The 13773-nt window shown below is 41.2% G+C and overlaps 1 protein-coding gene across 12 annotated transcripts in view; it reads left to right on the forward strand.

Annotated features, from left to right (window-relative positions):
• The first annotated feature begins 2302 nt into the window (after positions 1-2302).
• QKI (QKI, KH domain containing RNA binding) overlaps positions 2303-13773 on the forward strand; it is a 224014-nt gene continuing 212543 nt past the window's right edge. For 4 of the 12 annotated variants that reach the window (XM_040350619.1, XM_040350624.1, XM_040350627.1 and 1 more), the window contains exon 1: positions 2306-3053. In XM_040350619.1, coding sequence (XP_040206553.1) covers positions 2912-3053 — 142 coding nt within the window. In that variant the 5' untranslated portion in view covers positions 2306-2911. Of the gene's footprint in view, positions 3054-13773 lie in introns of all 12 variants that reach the window. The other 8 variants (XM_040350617.1, XM_040350618.1, XM_040350623.1 and 5 more) reach the window with 3 other exon arrangements.

A 13773-nucleotide genomic window follows, 5' to 3' on the forward strand; every position in this document is an offset into this window, starting at 1 on the left:
TGGTGTATAGGCATTCAGAATAAAACACCAGGGGAGCGCACACACCACCTAATGGCCCCTTTTCTGGGAAAGTCCCCAAAGAGGTGGTATGGTGTACAGGAATCCAGAATAAAACACCAGGGGAGCGCACACACCACCTAATGGCCCCTTTTCTTGGAAAGTCCCCACAGAGGTGGTACGGTGTACAGGCATTCAGAATAAAACACCAGGGGAGCGCACACACCACCTAATGACCCCTTTTCTTGGAAAGTCCCCAAAGAGGTGGTACGGGGTACAGGCATTCAGAATAAAACACCAGGGGAGCGCACACACCACCTAATGACCCCTTTTCTTGGAAAGTCCCCAAAGAGGTGGTATGGTGTACAGGCATTCAGAATAAAACACCAGGGGAGCGCACACACCACCTAATGGCCCCTTTTCTTGGAAAGTCCCCAAAGAGGTGGTATGGTGTACAGGCATTCAGAATAAAACACCAGGGGAGCGCACACACCACCTAATGGCCCCTTTTCTTGGAAAGTCCCCAAAGAGGTGGTACAGGGTATAGGCATCCAGAATAAAACACCAGGGGAGCGCACACACCACCTAATGGCCCCTTTTCTGGGAAAGTCCCCAAAGAGGTGGTATGGTGTACAGGAATCCAGAATAAAACACCAGGGGAGCGCACACACCACCTAATGGCCCCTTTTCTTGGAAAGTCCCCACAGAGGTGGTATGGTGTACAGGCATTCAGAATAAAACACCAGGGGAATACACACACCACCTAATGGCCCCTTTTCTTGGAAAGTCCCTAAAGAGGTGGTATGGTGTACAGGCATTCAGAATAAAACACCAGGGGAGCGCACACACCACCTAATGGCCCCTTTTCTTGGAAAGTCCCCAAAGAGGTGGTATGGTGTACAGGCATCCAGAATAAAACACCAGGGGAGCGCACACACCACCTAATGGCCCCTTTTCTGGGAAAGTCCCCAAAGAGGTGGTATGGTGTACAGGAATCCAGAATAAAACACCAGGGGAGCGCACACACCACCTAATGGCCCCTTTTCTTGGAAAGTCCCCACAGAGGTGGTATGGTGTACAGGCATTCAGAATAAAACACCAGGGGAATACACACACCACCTAATGGCCCCTTTTCTTGGAAAGTCCCCAAAGAGGTGGTATGGTGTACAGGCATTCAGAATAAAACACCAGGGGAGCGCACACACCACCTAATGGCCCCTTTTCTTGGAAAGTCCCCAAAGAGGTGGTATGGTGTACAGGCATTCAGAATAAAACACCAGGGGAGCGCACACACCACCTAATGGCCCCTTTTCTTGGAAAGTCCCCAAAGAGGTGGTACGGTGTACAGGCATTCAGAATAAAACACCAGGGGAGCGCACACATCACCTTAGGCCCCTTTTCTTGGAAAGTCCCCAAAGAGGTGGTATGGTGTATAGGCATTCAGAATAAAACACCAGGGGAGCGCACACACCACCTAATGGCCCCTTTTCTGGGAAAGTCCCCAAAGAGGTGGTATGGTGTACAGGAATCCAGAATAAAACACCAGGGGAGCGCACACACCACCTAATGGCCCCTTTTCTTGGAAAGTCCCCACAGAGGTGGTACGGTGTACAGGCATTCAGAATAAAACACCAGGGGAGCGCACACACCACCTAATGGCCCCTTTTCTTGGAAAGTCCCCAAAGAGGTGGTACGGTGTACAGGCATTCAGAATAAAACACCAGGGGAATACACACACCACCTAATGGCCCCTTTTCTTGGAAAGTCCCCAAAGAGGTGGTACGGTGTACAGGCATCCAGAATAAAACACCAGGGGAGCGCACACACCACCTAATGGCCCCTTTTCTTGGAAAGTTCCCACCCTGGGGCCCAGAAACAAGCTGGCAGTGAAAGGGTTAATGAGCAGAGCCAATCTCCTGGGCTGGGGAGAGATGAAAACTTTACATCACTGCTTATAGGGCGGCTATGTGAGAACTGAACGACGGTGCTCGCGTACTGCTCCGGTCTCCCTCTTAGTTCTTGGGGCGCTCCATATGCTCTTGTTGTGTGGGGGGAGCCCAGACCCCCGCACCCCTCCGCATTCTGGTATCGTCCTTCTCCTCACACGAAGGACGTGATTCGTTCACCTCGCTGTGCAACAGCGGCACCCCGTCCAGTCCCTCTCTCTCTCTCCACTCCCCTCTAAAAAATGTTCTCCCCGCCCCCTAACAACGGTCACCAAGGACTACCCCCTTCCTCTGAGGCTGGCCCCGCCCCTGCTCCCACCCTTGGCTTTCCTCCTATCCTCGGAGCTCTCCGCCCCTCTACCTCTTCCTCTCAGTGCTGCGTGAACTGAAGCGAACTCCTTTAGTAGGAGAAGTAAGCAGACGCGCGACGGCCGGAGACCTGCTACTACGGGACTACTTAGTCGTCGCATGCCGAGGCGGCTACACAGAGACGGAGATAGAGGAGGCGGCGGTGGTGGCTGCATTGTGCTGAGGAGGAGGAGAGGAGACGGTCAGGCTTGTGTTAGAAGGGAAGCTGAGTGACACGCCGTGTGTGTGTGTGTGTGTGAGAGGAAGAGAGAGCGGCTCAGCACGTCCTATGCCCTCCTGTGTACAGTGCAGCCCGTCGTGTGTGTGAGGCTCGGAGTGTGAGGCTCGGAGAAGCTTCCAGACTTCCTCGGGGGCCGCTGCGTGCTGTGAAGGAGAAGCCAGGGGGTGAAGTGTTGCTTGTGGGGAGAGCCCTCCCCCCTCTTATGTATTCGGACACCCCGGGGGCGGAATAACGAACAAGTCCCTCATCTTCTACATTTGTCACTTTTTTTAGCAGTTTTCCCCCCTTTCTCCTTCATTTTTGTAGCACCAAAGACAGAGCCTAGAGCCTCCTTTCTTCTTCTTTTTTGTATTTTTGTTGTTTTCGGAAAGCTTGGATAATGGTGGGGGAAATGGAAACAAAGGAGAAGCCGAAGCCGACCCCAGACTATCTCATGCAACTCATGAACGATAAGAAGCTGATGAGCAGTCTGCCCAACTTCTGCGGGATATTTAACCACCTGGAAAGACTTCTGGATGAAGGTACGATGGCCGCTGTGCACGCACATTACACCCTGCTTCTCCCCTAGGCTCTATTGGGGGGGATTGATTCCCCCCCCCCCCCAGGCAAAGTTTTGGGAATGAGCCGAGTTTGGTTTCTCACTGGAGAGCCCTCCCCACCCTATGTTACTGGCCATGTGACCTGCTGGAATGTGCCTTTATCTGGTGCTTACCAAACTTGTGATGCAATAGGGAGGGGGGAAGGAGCACCACTGCTATCAAGGGAACACAACCCTGTGCCTCTTTACAGGGCTGCATTGCATTCAGGGGGCGGACATACCACTTGTGCCACGGAGATAGGGGCCCACTTGTACTCGACCCTCTTTGATGTACCATCAATCTGGACATAGCGTACTTCTATCTAGCTGTGGATCAATAGTAGTATTTTACAGGATTTATATAGTGCCTAGTGTTTTGGTGCCCTACAAAATAAAGGGAGACAGTACTGTTACAAGATGAGGAGGGCCCTGCTTGTGTGAGAGCTTACAGTCTGAAATATAATATATGATTTATATAAATCTCTAGTAGCTTGCCACCTAAACTGACAGTACTGCTACAAGGCAAGAAGGTTAGGGGGAGGGGGGGTGTTTATATTAGATATGAGTTGGACGGGTGCTGAGACCTTCCCTCCTGATATGTAGATCTGAACATGGCTCGCTTCTTTCTAGCTGTGGATTAGTATTATACAGGATTTATAAAGTGCCTACTGTTTGTATGGAGCCCTACAAAATAAAGGCAGATAGTACTGTTACAAGATGAGGGTTAGGCGGGCTCTACTTGTGAGAGCTTAAAATATGAAATCTAATATAATTCATATATATCTATAGGCACTCTGCAACATAAACTGACAGTACTGCTGCAAGACAAGAGGGTTAGGGGGGCCATTTATATTGGATATGGGTTGGACGGGTGCTGAGACCCCCACCCCCTGATGTTATGTACACCTGAACATAGCTCACTTCCATCTAGCTGTGGATCAGTAGTTGTATTATACAGGATTTGTATGGATCCCTACAAAATAAAGGGAGATAGTACTGTTTACAAGTTGAGGGTTAGGAGGGCCTTGCTTGTGAGAGCCAACAATCTGAAATATTATCATGTACGATTTATATAAATCTGTAAGCGCTCTGCAACATAAACTGACAGTACTGCTGCAAGTCAAGAAGGTTAGGAGTGCCATCAGGGAGCTAGGGGCCCTTTTTATATTAGATATGGGTTGGACAGATGCTGAGACCTTCCTCCTGATGTTATGTAGACCTGAACATAGCGCATTTCTATCTAGCTGTGGATCAGTATTAGTATTATACAGGATTTATGTAGTGCCTACAGTTTGAACTGTGCCCTACAAGATAAAGGGAGCTATTGGGGTTACAGAGGGTTAGGAGGGTCCTACTCGTGAGAACTTATCTCAAGTTTTCTAATACAGGATTTATATAAATCTGTAGGCACTCTACACCATAAAGTGAGACAGTACTGTTACAAGATAGTTAGGAGGGTCAGACTGGTGCTTAGACCTTCCTCCTCATGTTATATAGACTTGAACACAGCTTACTTCTGTCTAGCTGTGGGATCAGTAGTAGTATACAGGATTTATATAGTGCCCACAGTTTGTATGGCCCCCTACAAAATAAAGGGAAACACTACTGTTACAAGACAATGGTTGGGAAAACCCTGCTTGTGAGATCTTATAATGTAGTATTTATATAAATCTGAATGGCCCCCTACAACATAAAGGGAGACCGTACTGTTACAAGACAAGGGTTGGGAAAACCCTGCTTGTGAGATCTTATAATCTAGTATTTATATAAATCTGAATGGCCCCCTACAACATAAAGGGAGACAGTACTGTTACAAGACAATGGTTGGGAAAACCCTGCTTGTGAGATCTTATAATCTAGTATTTATATAAATCATGAAGGGCCCCCTACAACATAAAGGGAGACAGTACTGTTACAAGACCAGGTTAGGAGGGAGCTAGAGGCCTGTTTATACTAGATGTGGGTCAGACTGGTGCTGAGACCTTCCTGATGTGTAGACCTGAACATGGCTCGCTTCTTTCTAGCTTTGGGTCATTTGTTTTATATAGTGCCTACTGCGTGTATGGCACTCTTCAACATAAGGGGAGACAGTACTGTTACAAGACAAGAAGGTTAGAGGGGCCCGTATATACTAATGTGGGTCAGACTGGTGCAAAGACCTTTTCCCCCTATGTTATGTAGACCCGAACATGGCTCACTTCTATCTAGCTGTGGATCATTAGTAGTATTATATGGGATTTATATAGTGCCTACTGTTTGTATGGCTCTCCAACATAACGGGAGACTTTACTGTTACAAAACAAGACTGTTAGGAGGGCCCCCTGGGAGCTAGGGGCCCATTTATAATATATGTGGGTCAGACAGGTACTGAGACATTCCCCCTAATGTTACATAGATGGCTCACTTCTATCTAGCTGTGGACCATTGGTATTGTTATATAGTGCCTATGGTTTGTATGCTGCTCTACAAAATAAAGGAAGGCTGTGCAGTTACAAGATAAGAGGGTTAGGAGGGCCCTGCTCTTGCAAGCTTACATTCTAAACAGAGTAAGTGTTTTGACTTGGACAGTAGTTGAATGAGGGTGAGGGTTTTAAGCATGACTCTTGGCACAGAGGCCCTTTGGTGCCTGCGTTAGCATGTTGGTAGTATGTACTTGACATGTAGGTACAGTGTTACTCAGTTTACTACCACATATGAACATTAAGCATATCTCTTGTCCTTAGCCTGTTAGCCAGGGAAGATAATTTCCAAGTACTAGTTTAGTCCTGTATTGCCCAATTGCCAGAGGCTAAGCTTCTTTTTATTGCTGAATTTCTGTCTCATTCTACCCATCTTTTGTTGTTTTGGAGCAGCATGTCTTTTAGATTATACGTGCTGTGTGTTTTTTTTCCCCCCATAGCCATTTGCTGCACTTTTATTGCCACCAAGGCATATGGACTGTGACAAGGCCATGTTGAATCACTGCTCTTTGTTTAACAGGGCGATCTCCTGGAAATTGGTTCTTGTCAAATCTCAGCAATTTGCCCCATGATTTTGGTTGCCCTGGTGAAGTGTGTTGTGTTATTTGTAGTAATTGTTTGTGTAATTGTCATAGCGTAGATGTAGAAATATGCTGAATGATTCTGACGACAGCTGTTGGGAAGGAAAAAAATAAATAATCTTTGTAAATTCACTGCAAGAAGCACACATCATGTATTGCTGGTGGTATTGATCTGGCCTGCTGAAGAGAACAGGCATTTTATTGTTTTTCCTTGTCATGTTCTAGACTCCAGTGATCTGAGGTTAGCAACAGCAGCAAGAAGCAAAATTGTAATCCCTTTTATATTACTCAAATGAGGATTGTAAGTGGATAAAGATGCTAGTTTATTCTCTGTGCATGGTGTTTTCTTGTCACGTGCAAGATGCCATTGGCAGCTCATAATAAAAAAATACATATATTTATTTCCTTGTACACTTGGTAATTTAGGATAGAAGATGAACCCATTGCCACTCTTGGACAGAATTAATTCTTCAAACTTTGTAACCACCACACACTTTTCTGTGCTTTAACTTTGTGCTGAACAGTATGTTTATTGCATGGTAAATAATGTAGTGTGAAATTCCTAAGTGGGTCCTTTTCTAGTAGATAAGATGCTATAGTGGCTACATGCAGGCTTCAAAATCTGTACTTTACAGTTTTGAAATACCTTTTTGTTTGCTTTGTTTACATGCTTTTGCAATCTACGCAGTCTTAGGTAAAATAACCTTGTTTGATGAAAGGATGTGGCCATTGTGCATCTTTTTGGCATTTCAAGCAATAAGTCTGTGCTAATGGAAATGCAGATTATACAGCTTTAGCTATATGCATTTATGGCCGAGTTGGTTTAAAAAGCAGGCCTGGTCTTTGTACATATGGCTAGGTTTTTATCTTCATTGCATGGATCCTTCAAAATATTGCTCCTAGTCAGCTGTATCTCTAGGCATACTTCAATCCTTTTTTTTATTTCACTTTAAATGTGCAGATTATTTGTTAGCTTGACCTGTATCTCTCATGGTCATTTACAAGAGGTGGGTCTTCACCTAGTTTTTGCAGCTGTTAGTGAGTCCAGTGTAAATATGCAAATATTTGCTTTACAAACATTGCAGCAAACCATTCATTTGTCAAATATAAAAAAGTACACGATTATAGTGTAGAAAATATATTTTTTTTCTCCTTTGAAAGGATAAACCAAACTCTACCATATTCCTTGCAAAATGTTTTTATAACAATGCAGGCATTGCCTACAGAGAAATGTTGTTCTCTTTGTATTAGTACAGTAGCTATATTCCAATAAAGGTAGTAACTGCAGTACTGTATGTATGAACCTAGAGATTGCTTCATAATTTTGTTCATCAATTACTGCATTCGTTTGACGTTAGAATTTTTTAAAGGCCTGGTCAAATTAAAGTAACTACTGCCCATATTCATTTTTCAACATCAAGGCCTTTTAAATAGTCAAAGGAAGTAGCATGGGGAGCAGGCTAAATGCAACACATCAAATGGGGAAACAGGAGCAATGTGCAAATGTGATACACGGCCTATTTACATAACTAGAGACAATACTCAAAAGAAGGCAAGGAAGTGTGTAAAATCACAGAAGCAGACCATATCCTGTGACGGTGGGACAATGCAGTTTTAAGGGACACATGCAGCTCTCGTCAGCCCTTTGGTTCAGTACTGAAAAATGCCCAAAACTTAAGCTCATCTGTAGTTTTTGTATTATTGTGGTGTTATGCTGCAGTTTGGTATCGGATCATACAATATTTCTTAATATAACACATAATAATGCAGAAATCGGAGTACCCAGAATATATTTTAAAGTAAAATGTTGATCTTTAAGATGCATTGTACTTATGGGGCCTTGAGCATGACCTTTCTGAGATCAGAGCCGTGTAACAGTTTATTTTTACACATTTAGAAACACTAGCTTTTATGTTTCTATCTAGCAGCTTTTTCCAGTAGCAAACCCTCTCCTGTTATGTGTAACTTTTAATCAGAACTGTGTAATTTGTTTCTCAAGCTTTGGTAAAATGATGGCTGTGTGGTGTGTGTGTGTGTGTGTGTGTGTGTAAAAAATATATATATATATATATATATATATATATATATATATATATATATATATATTCAAAGCAACCTTTAAAGTCAGGCTAGCTGCTTAAAACTGTAAAGTTCTTTTTAACCTGCAGTTATTTTTTTGGAATGTGTTTTATTAGCTTAAGTGCTACAGAATGTTGGTTTTATATAGGGAACACAACCAACACTTGTTTTTCTTTAACTTCAGAGTTGTGCAAAGATAGCTTCTTAGTGTTAATATTCAGAATGTCTGTCACATGGTTTAATGTTCTATTGGTAAATACGTTTCTTCACTTTTAAGCTTTTTGATATATATTTTTTTAATTCATCTGTTAAGAGTGGATATTTTAGAAGGTGCCTGTAATCCTGGTTCAACAATCTATTATAAAGATGAATATATTGAAATATTAATTTCAGTGGTAACCTGGTTAGCATAACATATATAAATTGTGTGTTTTGGCCCTTCTGCACTCCTTTATAGTTTAGAATCAGCTGTTGTCTTTAGCTAGAGTAACTTGATGCCACAGGCTCTTTAAAGGGCTTGGTTGATCTTCCTGTTTGTATGTGCTGGGCTGTGCAGGCTGCAGGAATCTGTGTAAATGGAGGGGGGAAACTTAAAACTTCCAGGAATGCCCAACAACAACATGCTGGGAGGGAAAAACCCTGCATGAAACAGATCTTTTTATATCCTTGCTTTGGATTTTAAGCCACTAAGGGGCGCCAGTATGTTCTGTACCGTTTAAGATGAATGGAATTTGTGTTTCATAAAAACCCATTGACAGTGGGTTCTTACAAAGACCCTACTGTGCTAGCTAATTTCTGTTTATTTATTTTCACATAGTACACAGTGTAAAGGCCCTCAATAGGAAAAAATAAATAATCTGTAAAATGGCTATTGGTAAAGAGACATTTTATGTTTGATTTAAAGAGTTTAAATTTCATTTGTCCCTCCTGTCATAGCCCATGTATTTTACAGTATGTTTCTTTTGCAGTTACAGTATTGTTTTAAAGTATTTAGTTGAATTCTAAACACATTGTTTGATACAAAGTGATACGCTTTCACTTGAATGGGCATGGTCATTTAATATCAGGGAGCCTCTGAAACTTTCTCCCAGCTGGAATGTATGACCAGAAATGTACCGGCTTCCCTAATGCACATAAAACAAAGACAGGGGGAGTGTAAAAAATGATGACACATCAGTAATGCACATTTGCAGACTTATTTCTGCATGTAAAATGACATGCTTTAAGTCTTGTCTCTATTTGCAGTTGATCCATTATTTTGTTATCCATAAAGGGAAAAAAAGACCCGTAATCTCCATAATCATTGGTATTCCTATAGTTTTCAGAAGCTTAAACACTTATTTGATCATAGAGAGAAAATGTTGTAACAAAAAAGGCAAAAGCAATCTTTATACGAACTAGGTTTTGAATGATTCAAAGGTCGAGCAGCATTTCTTGATGGCTAATCTATTATCCCCTTGTTTTTTATTTTGGCATTTCCTAAAAATGGCAGGTAGTTGCATTTAGATTTGTAGAAAATCAGGTCGGACCCTCCACTTGATAATCCGGTGTCATGATTTAAGGACCTGTATTCTGGTCATTATGACATTTAGTCATAAGGTAAAATTGTTTAGGCTGTTGTTGGCACTTGTTGTTTTCTGTAAAGTATGGGATTTGTATTTATCCAGTTAAGTGATGGCATGTAAAAGAGACACAAAGTGGAGTTAATGTAAAAAGAAAAGGAGAGGTTATAAAAGAACCAACAGGACCATTTTGTTTTTTTTTCTAGTTATTTACTCAGAACCTGAGAATTTTTACACTTTGCTATTTAAAGCTCGGTGTCACATGAGTGATATCTTCCAAATCATAAATGGCTTGTGACACATTCTGCAGTGTGGATGCTTTATATTATTCCTAACTGATTATTGTGTTTACAAAAGCTAACAATTGAAGGAGGTTTTATAGCTGTCTAGCTTTTTGAAAGTGAACTTTTTTTGTAAGTGGTAGAGCTACTCCAATCTGAGAGAAGTCAATTGACACCATGATTAATATGTATATTTTTCACAGAGTTTTGTGTATACAGAAGGGGAAGATGACTAGCAGAAATAAAATGGCAACACAGTCTTTACATGTCACCATTTTAACCCACTTTGCTAAATATGCAACACTGAAGCCATTTTTGTGCTTATTTATCTCTAAATAATTTAAATCTGTTTTATATTACTAGGAATTTTTGTTGGTTATTAACCTGTACATTGAAGTTTTTAAATGGCAGAAGGTTGACCAAAATAAATCTAAAAAAATGTGATGTTGCAAAGGAGAGCTGTAGTTGGTTACGTTCCATGGGCACATGATCAATATCTATCTTTTCAATTTATCACTGTTATTGTTGCACTGACACTTTCTTCTGTGAGTGTTTGTGTTTAAATTTTTAATTTAAACACGTGTGTGAGAGGACCAGGCCTTTGTATCCACATTTTGATTTAGTTCATTACAAAAGATGTTCGAAACAGACAGCAGAGGGACCAGGAAGGAATCTGTTTTTATCAGCAGTGAGCAAACATACAGGAAGGGGGTCTCTTCCGGCTTTGGAATGCAGCGTTTCCTACAATTGTTTGATTGGTAATATGTTAGAACATGAGGTACAGTGTATATGTATTGTTGCAGCAAGAATCTAATCAGTGCACTTAGTAATTGCATATGTTTACTTCATACTGCCTTTTATGTTTGTATATAAATATATTTATAATGCAAAATAATGTAAAAAGATGGTGAAATAAAAGCAGATGTGTGAGCTAGTTTTTGTAACTACTGAAAAATGAACTTTGCAACCACTGAAAATGAACTTTGCACTACTTGTGGTCAATCCCTTGCTAATTTCTTTAGTTCTGCTTTTGTTGTTATGCAGCCTGCGATCATCGTATTATTCCACTTTTTGTTTCCTTTATTTTTGTGAAAGAAAAGTTAGTAAAAGATATTGGCTGAGAATCTCCAAACCATGTAATCTGTCTCAGATGGGAATCTCCATAATATGCACGTTTATAGATTTGTCAGCCTGTTGAAGACAGTCTTTTTCCACCAACCATCTGGAATTCTAGCTCTTTGAATTGGTACTGATTTTTAGTAATTGATGATGGTAGAGTTTAGTTTGCTAGCTGAAATGTGTATGCTTCCAGAAAATTGTACCTTGGAGTTCCGACTTACTTTTTATTTTTTTTGTGCCCTAGAAGCAATAGGAATTCTTTTGTTTGCTGAATATATCATGGAGAGACCGTATTATTTGTAACAGATCCATTATGGAAGCAATGCATGATGTAGGTCCCTACTAGTCTGCTATGGTCATTGAATCACCGTCCAAGTATATATTATAATTCAGTTTTATTCTGCACGTGGTGTGTGCAGAAGTTGTGCTTCCGATGAGGAATTAATTTTTTTGGTAATCACATTGTTCTTTGCAATTTTTTTTTTTTTTTTGGGTGGCTTTACTATGTGCAGCATGGAGTCTATGAGTATGTTCTTACCAAGTTGTTTGTTCCTACAAGACTGTAATGTGCTGCTAGGTTACAAAATTTCATCAAAAAAAGCCTTTAAAGAATTTTTTTTACATTGTTTGATTTGACAAGGTACATCCAGGTACTCTTATTCTCTCAGGTGCCCTGCAGCTCTAGCTGTGATGTCTGAAAGGGCGCATGGTCACCCAACACTGGAGCAAGGAAGGCTCCCAGTACTTGCCCGAGGCATGCATCGGCAAGAAGAATGCAAAGGAATTTGAGGTGTGTCCGTTTCCTGTCCCTCTTGCATTTTTTTTTTTTTTTATAATGGTGCCTGCCTCAGCAAGTGCTTTAAGCCGGACACAGACGCTTCCTACTAAAAGAGCCTTCTGCTTGCTGACTGCAGTGTCGCAACCAAGTTCTCAGGAGGGACCTCATGTTCAAAATTGCAGCTAGTTTTACAAGCACCTAAGAATTTGGGACAGAGTAATTACATGTACTTTGTCCCACCAGGACCTGGAAAAATAAATGTTTTAATGTCTGTGTCTGAGTGTGGTAGGGACATCTACAATGCAAGTTCCTTCAGCAGCATAGTCCATGGTCTGTAAACTCCTTAAGTGTTGCAGGATTTGCACTATAAAAATTAAAAAAATATATGAATGAATGAATGAATGAATGAATGACTTGTATAGCGCAACTCATGCGAACTGAATCGCATGAACTGACATGTCAAATCGCATCTCAAATCGTTCCAAATCGTACCCAGTGTGAACCAGGGCTCAAAAGCATTTCATTGGTGTTGCTTTTATGCAGCACTGCCAAAATAATGCTTTTACATATTTTAGCTGTCTAGGCTCTTGTTGTGGTTTACTACCTATATTTTGGGAATGTGTTTTCAAGTGCTACATGAAATCCACCCATTTTTATTGTAATATAGCACAATAATGAATACAGTATTGCTTTCTGCATGCTTGTGTAGAAAACATAGCTTTGTAAATGCTCACTGCTGTGCCCTTTGGTTACAATGGCCTTGGAAGCGAGATGGAATAAGCAAATGGAGTTTCTGATTTTGCTGTTTATGTATGGCTTTTATATGGACCTGTCCTTCCAAATAGTTTTTTCTTCCTTTCTTCCCAGTCTGTACCAATCTGTGTATGTAATAATGCCTTTTTGTGTGTTGCTCAACGTGTCCTAATTAGGCATGTCAGTACAGAGCATGTGCGCATGCCCTCACGACTGACAGGAGAAGCTGCTGTTATGCTAAGTACTAGCACTTCCTGACAGCTCAGGCTGATTGAACTACAGCAGGAGTCGGCTATAGAAAACAATGGGTTTTTACATACTGCGCAGCTGAATGAACATTTTTGGCTTGTCTGGTCAAGAAAAGTGCTCTGTATTGTATTTCTGCCTGAAGTGTGGTGTTTTACAATGTAGCAATTGAAGTTTATACATTAGATCATTTAATGATCTACATATAACGTGAATGTGTGCACTTTATTTCCTTTTCCAAAAAAGCAGAACAATTGTAATCACAGTGCTAAAACAGAATATGAATGCCAGCAAATGCTGTATTGAGGAAGTAAACCCTCAAACATTTTTTTTTTATACCCTGCAAGAGAAAGTCATAATGAGCTAGTATGCATAGCATACTAGCTCATTATGACTTTCTCTTGCAGGGTTTAAAAAGAGGGGGAACAACAAATAAAAAGGGAGAGAAAGATTAAGAGAGAGAGCAAGAAAAACGGCTAGATTGAGGGATGGGGGGAAAAAAGAAATTAGGTTAGAGAGATAAAAGGGAAAGAAAGGAGAACAAAGAGTGGTACATACTAAAATGTGCCATAAGGGGTTTTAATACTTCACAAATGTAAGGGTTAGGGGCGCAAATTACTTGTTTTGCCTTGGGTGCAAAAACAATGGTAAAAAGTAAAAAAATATTCATTTTTTTTCAAAATTGTCGCTCTATTTTTGTTTATAGCGCAAAAACTAAAAACCGCAGAGGTGATTAAATACCACCAAAAGAAAGCTCTATTTGTGGGAAAAAATGACGCCAATTTTGTTTGGGAGCCACGTCGCAC

The sequence above is a fragment of the Rana temporaria genome, chromosome 4 (assembly GCF_905171775.1).
Source record: "Rana temporaria chromosome 4, aRanTem1.1, whole genome shotgun sequence".
NCBI lineage: Eukaryota > Metazoa > Chordata > Amphibia > Anura > Ranidae > Rana > Rana temporaria.